The sequence below is a fragment of the Myotis brandtii genome, unplaced genomic scaffold (assembly GCF_000412655.1).
Source record: "Myotis brandtii unplaced genomic scaffold, ASM41265v1 scaffold952, whole genome shotgun sequence".
NCBI lineage: Eukaryota > Metazoa > Chordata > Mammalia > Chiroptera > Vespertilionidae > Myotis > Myotis brandtii.
In genome coordinates this window covers 609,011-614,142 of record NW_005371930.1, presented here as the reverse complement: position 1 = coordinate 614,142, position 5,132 = coordinate 609,011, and the positions used below count along the sequence as shown (strand labels likewise).

General features: G+C 52.0%; 1 protein-coding gene across 5 annotated transcripts in view; it reads left to right on the top strand.

Annotated features, from left to right (window-relative positions):
* PPARA (peroxisome proliferator-activated receptor alpha) overlaps positions 1-5,132 on the top strand; it is an 86,502-nt gene that overhangs the window by 57,115 nt on the left and 24,255 nt on the right. For all 5 annotated transcript variants that reach the window (XM_005886013.2, XM_005886016.2, XM_005886012.2 and 2 more), the window contains 2 exons: positions 1,111-1,249; positions 2,803-3,005. In XM_005886013.2, coding sequence (XP_005886075.1) covers positions 1,111-1,249; positions 2,803-3,005 — 342 coding nt within the window. The remainder of the gene's footprint in view (positions 1-1,110; positions 1,250-2,802; positions 3,006-5,132) is intronic.

The window sequence follows — 5,132 nt, the reverse complement described above, 5'->3', positions numbered from 1 at the left end:
GTGGAGAGCAGAGAAAAAGAGCCAAACGCGCTATGAACCACTTCACAGCTTGTCTGACCGCGAGCCTTTCAGAAAGCTGCTTGTCAGGTGGTCTTTTCGGCATGCTTAGGTTACTTTTGCGTAGCGTATTTAAATAAAATTTTATTGTTGAGTATAAATAATAAAGTTGCTTCTTACTGATAAAGTCTAAGCTGCTTTTTTAAAGCAAAAATTGTTTGCATAAAGCTGGCTTCCTTTTATATTTTATTATGATTTTTGTCTTTTAGGGAGTTAACATTCTCTTATAAAAATTCCTGTAGTTTTTAGTCACAAATATAGATGTCATAAGAGAGGGAAAGTTGAATTTGTGTAAATTGTGTCCGGCCAGCGTGGCTCAGTGATTGAGCATCAACCTATGAACCAGGAGGTCACGGTTCTATTCCTGGTCAGGGCACAGGCCCAGGTTGTGTATTCGATCCCCAGTGTGGGGCGTGCAGGAGGCAGCCAATCCATGATTCTCTCTCATCATTGATGTTTCTATTTCTCTCTCCCTCTCCCTTCCTCTCTGAAATAAATAAGAACATATTTTAAAAAAAGAAAACATTAACAATACTTGTGTAAATTATAACAGGACTGAGCAGCTCTTTGGGGGGTTAGAATTGTGTCCCTCTGAGCCGATTGAGGACACTTGGAAACTACTTTGAATTTTGCCTCATTTTCTGTTTCCACTTTCACCTGTAATGATATTTAAATTTTTTTCAACTCGTCCCAATTACATCAGACTCTTCAGAACTATGTCTCTGAATTTAGTTCACGCCAAAAGAGGTAATGCGTGAACAGGAGAGAGGTAATGCGTGAACAGGAGAGAGGTAATGCGTGAACAGGGAAGAGGTAATGCGTGAACAGGAAGGTGGTCATGCGTGAACAGGGAAGGGGTAATGTGTGAACAGGGAAGAGGTAATATGTGAACAGGGAAGAGGTAATGTGTGAACAGGGGAGAGGTAATGCGTGAACAGGGGAGAGGTAATGCGTGAACAGGGAAGAGGTAATGTGTGAACAGGGAAGAGGTAATGCGTGAACAGGGGTGTGGCTGAAGCCTTGACGCCCACTTCGGTCCCGCGCATCCCACAGGGGTTCTTCCGGCGAACCATCCGCCTGAAGCTGGCGTACGACAAGTGTGACCGGAGCTGCAAGATCCAGAAGAAGAACCGGAACAAGTGCCAGTACTGCCGCTTCCACAAGTGCCTTTCGGTCGGGATGTCCCATAACGGTAGGTAAGGCCGCCGTCGCCGTTCCCAGCCAGGCCGCTCCCTCTCCGGGCTCCGGCGGAAGGAAAGCACGTGCCACAGCCGTGAATGCCCAGCTCATGCTGCAGCCATGAATGCCCGGGTCATGCCGCAGCCTGGACAATTCCCGGGTCATGCCGCAGCCGTGAATGCCCGGGTCATGTCGCAGCGTGGACAATGCCCGGGTCATGGCGCAGCCTGGACAATGCCCGGGTCATGTCGCAGCCGTGAATGCCCGAGACAGGAAGCGCCTCAGGTAGCTGCGGCCAGCCCAGCGCAGGAGTCACTGTTAGAAGCGTCAGACGCTGAGACTCGGTGATGTGAGACTTTAAACCGACTGTCAGTCACCGATGGTAGACAGCGCCGTAAGGTTATCACACGTAGGAAGTGTGTGCCATCGTAAGCATCCTGCTCTACTGTGAGTTTAATTGCATTAAAGCCTATTCTCATTTTAGAACATGCCAGTTATTATGTGAAAGTGAATTTAAAATAACGAGTTCAGCCCTACCAGTGTGCTCAGAGGTTGAGCGTGGACCCATGAACCAGGAGGTCACGGTTCGACTCCCTGTCAGGCACATGCCCGGGTTGCGGGCTCCATTCCCGGTGGGGGGCGTGCAGGAGGCAGCCGATCCATGATTCTCTCTCTCTCCCTCTCCCTTCCTCTCTCTGAAATCAATATAAACATTAAAAAAATAATATAACGAGTTCATAGAAGTGGCAGCCTACCTTCTGGAAAAAGGAAAAGGGGCGGTATAAACGCACTCTGAGGCTCAGCTTCATCTCCTTAATCACAGACCGATGACGCACCCGTGACAGCAGCCGTGAGCCCGTCCTACCAAAGCCATGATTCATGCTGTTGCCTTTTATTTTAACCTTGAAATTTTTTTTAAAAATATATTTTATTGATTTTTTACAGAGAAGAACGAAGAGGGACAGAGAGTTAGAAACATCGATGAGAGAGATCAATCAGCTGCCTCCTGCACGCCCCTACTGGGGATGTGCCCGCAACCAAGGTACATGCCCTTGACCGGAATCAAACCTGGGACCCTTGAGTCCGCAGGCCGACGCTCTATCCACTGAGCCAAACCGGTTCGGCCTTGAAATTTTTTTTTAAATAGATAACTTTAGTGAGTTCACAGAGGAAGAGAGTTCAGGGAGAGAGAGAGAGAGAAACATCAGTGATGAGAGAGAATTATTGATCAGCTGCTTCCTGCGCGCCCACAACCCAAGGCATGTGCCCCAACCGGGAATCTAACCGTGACCTCCTGGTTCACAGGTTGACGTTCAACCACTGAGCCACCCTGGCCGGGCTATTTTAACGTTTTGAAAAGGGGCGGGATCCATGGAGCCTGAGTTTTACTGTCATCTCCAAAGCAGAAAGTGGAGTGGGGCCGAGAGGCGGCTCCGACCTTTCCTGTCAGTTTTCGTTCCGAGTTTAATTCCCGCGCGAACGTTCCGTGCCGCGGTCAGCCCTCCTTCCCGCCAAATGCTCACTTCTGTTTGTCCCCGTCATTTCATCCCCCTGCCCCCCCACCAGCAATTCGTTTTGGACGAATGCCAAGATCCGAAAAAGCGAAACTGAAAGCAGAAATCCTCACGTGTGACCACGACGTGGACGATTCGGAAACTGCGGACCTCAGGTCCCTGGCCAGGCGCATCTATGAGGCCTACCTGCGGAACTTCAACATGAACAAGGCCAAGGCCCGCGGCATCCTGGCCGGCAAGGCCGCCAACAACCCGGTGGGTGTCGGCTGCGTGGTCTCCGCGTCCGTGGTCCCCTGGCCGGTGTCAGCCTGGGTGCAGGAAGGGCTGGAAACAGGCCTTAGGTGGTGGGAAAACAACATCTATCCCGAGGCCCGGGAGCCAGGGCAGGGGGACGCTTCAGTCAGAGACGCTAACCTGTCGCTCACCCTCTGTCCTTGGCTTTGATCTGCCGCAAGCTCCCAGCGACCACGTTCTTAGAATGAGTGTGTAATTGGTGCACACACAGCTCCCAGCGACCACATTCTCAGAATGAGCGTGTAATTGGTGCACACACAGCTCCCAGCGACCACGTTCTTAGTATGAGTGTGTAATTGGTGCACACACAGCTCCCAGCGACCACCTTCTTAGAATGAGTGTGTAATTGGCACACTCACAGCTCCCAGCCACCACGTTCTTAGAATGACTGTGTAATTGGCACACTCACAGCTCCCAGCGACCACGTTCTTAGAATGACTGTGTAATTGGTGCACACACAGCTCCCAGCGACCACATTCTCAGAATGAGTGTGTAATTGGCACACTCACAGCTCCCAGCGACCACGTTCTTAGAATGACTGTGTAATTGGCGCGCGTGCGCGCGCGCCCACACACACACACACACACACACACACACACACACACGTCTAGTTAGTAGCTACCGGATTCCAGGGCTGTTTCTGAAGTGCATTTTGAAAAATCCCCATTTTAATGCCATAGAATGAAACCATTTACTTCCCACCCACATGTGTTCCTGCAGGCGTTCTCCCACACTCACGCTGCCTCCTCTTGGGCCCCCACACCCCCCTTTTCTTCAATGAGAAGGCGGGGCACCCAAGGGCTTAGAAAGGCCTGTGCTGACGGGCACTGCACTGTTGTGGGCAGTTCTGGCCTCTGCCTCCTCAGGAGCCTCTGTGAGTGCCCCTGGGGACCCCCACACGGCCTCCCCTGCCAGCCCTCGTCCTGCTGCCCCGCCCCCTCCGTAACCCGTCGCCTCCGCTGCAGAGCTCTCCTCCGAGCTGCCCTCAGAGAGGGGGCGGCGAGGTTGGCAGATGAAGACGTTGGCCTTTCCCTCAGAGCCTGGTGCCCAGGGCTCGGGTCCCATGGGTGCTCATGAGTCGCTTGAAGCCGCCTCCTTGGGAATCACAAGCTGGAAGTGGCAGTCACAGGAAAGGAAAGTATTTCCCAAGCTCCTGGCTTTCATGAACAAACCAAACCTCTTTTCTTACGGAGCCTTTTAATTCCCATGGGCTCTCCCATTAAAGGGGCTGAGGCGTTGAGGAGGGTTCAGGCAGCTGTTAAACAAGCCACAGCCACGCCCGGCAGCCAGGGGCGCCTGCAAATTAGACCCTCTCTGGGCCACAAGGGTTAAAGCAAAATAACCTTTAAAATGTTTTTAATTGATTTTAGAGAGAGAGGGGGTGGGAGGGGAGAGGGAGAGAGAGAGAGAGGAGTTGTTGCAGGTATTCATGCATTCATCGGTTGCCTTGTGGTGCCCTGCCCGGGGACTGAACCGCGGCCTGGGCGTATCGGGACGACAAGCGAACCAGCTGAGCCCCCCGGGCAGCCTCTCCCTTTGCATTTCCGTCCTGGAGGTGACCAGTGAGTGCGGCCCGAGTTAGAGGAACCGACGCCCTGATCTCCTTCACGTCGTCTTAGGTCTCTGACATCTTCGCTTTCTCCCTGGGATTTTCAGAACTTAAAGGAAACTTAAAAGTCATCTTTACTCTTTTTAAAAAAAATATGTTTTTATTGATTTGAGAGAGCGGGGGGGAGGGACCGGGAGAGGGAGAGAGAGACATCAATGTTGAGCATTGACCCATGGAGGTCACCGTTCAATTCCTGGTCAGGGCGCAGGCCCGGGTTGCGGGCTTAGATCCCCAGTGGGGGGCGTGCAGGAGGCAGCTGACCGATGATTCTCTCTCATCATCGATGTTTCTAACTCTCTCTCCCTTCCTCTCTGAAATCAATAAGACTATGTTGAAAAAATAATTTAAAAAAATAAAGCAAGGGGACTACCTCTTGACATGTGGCTGAGAACGGGTCTGAAACTAGTTGGGGAAGGAGTTCCCCCGTCATCCTCCACAGCGTGGGCGCCCAGGCGAGGCTCCCGGCACCCCAGGACCGG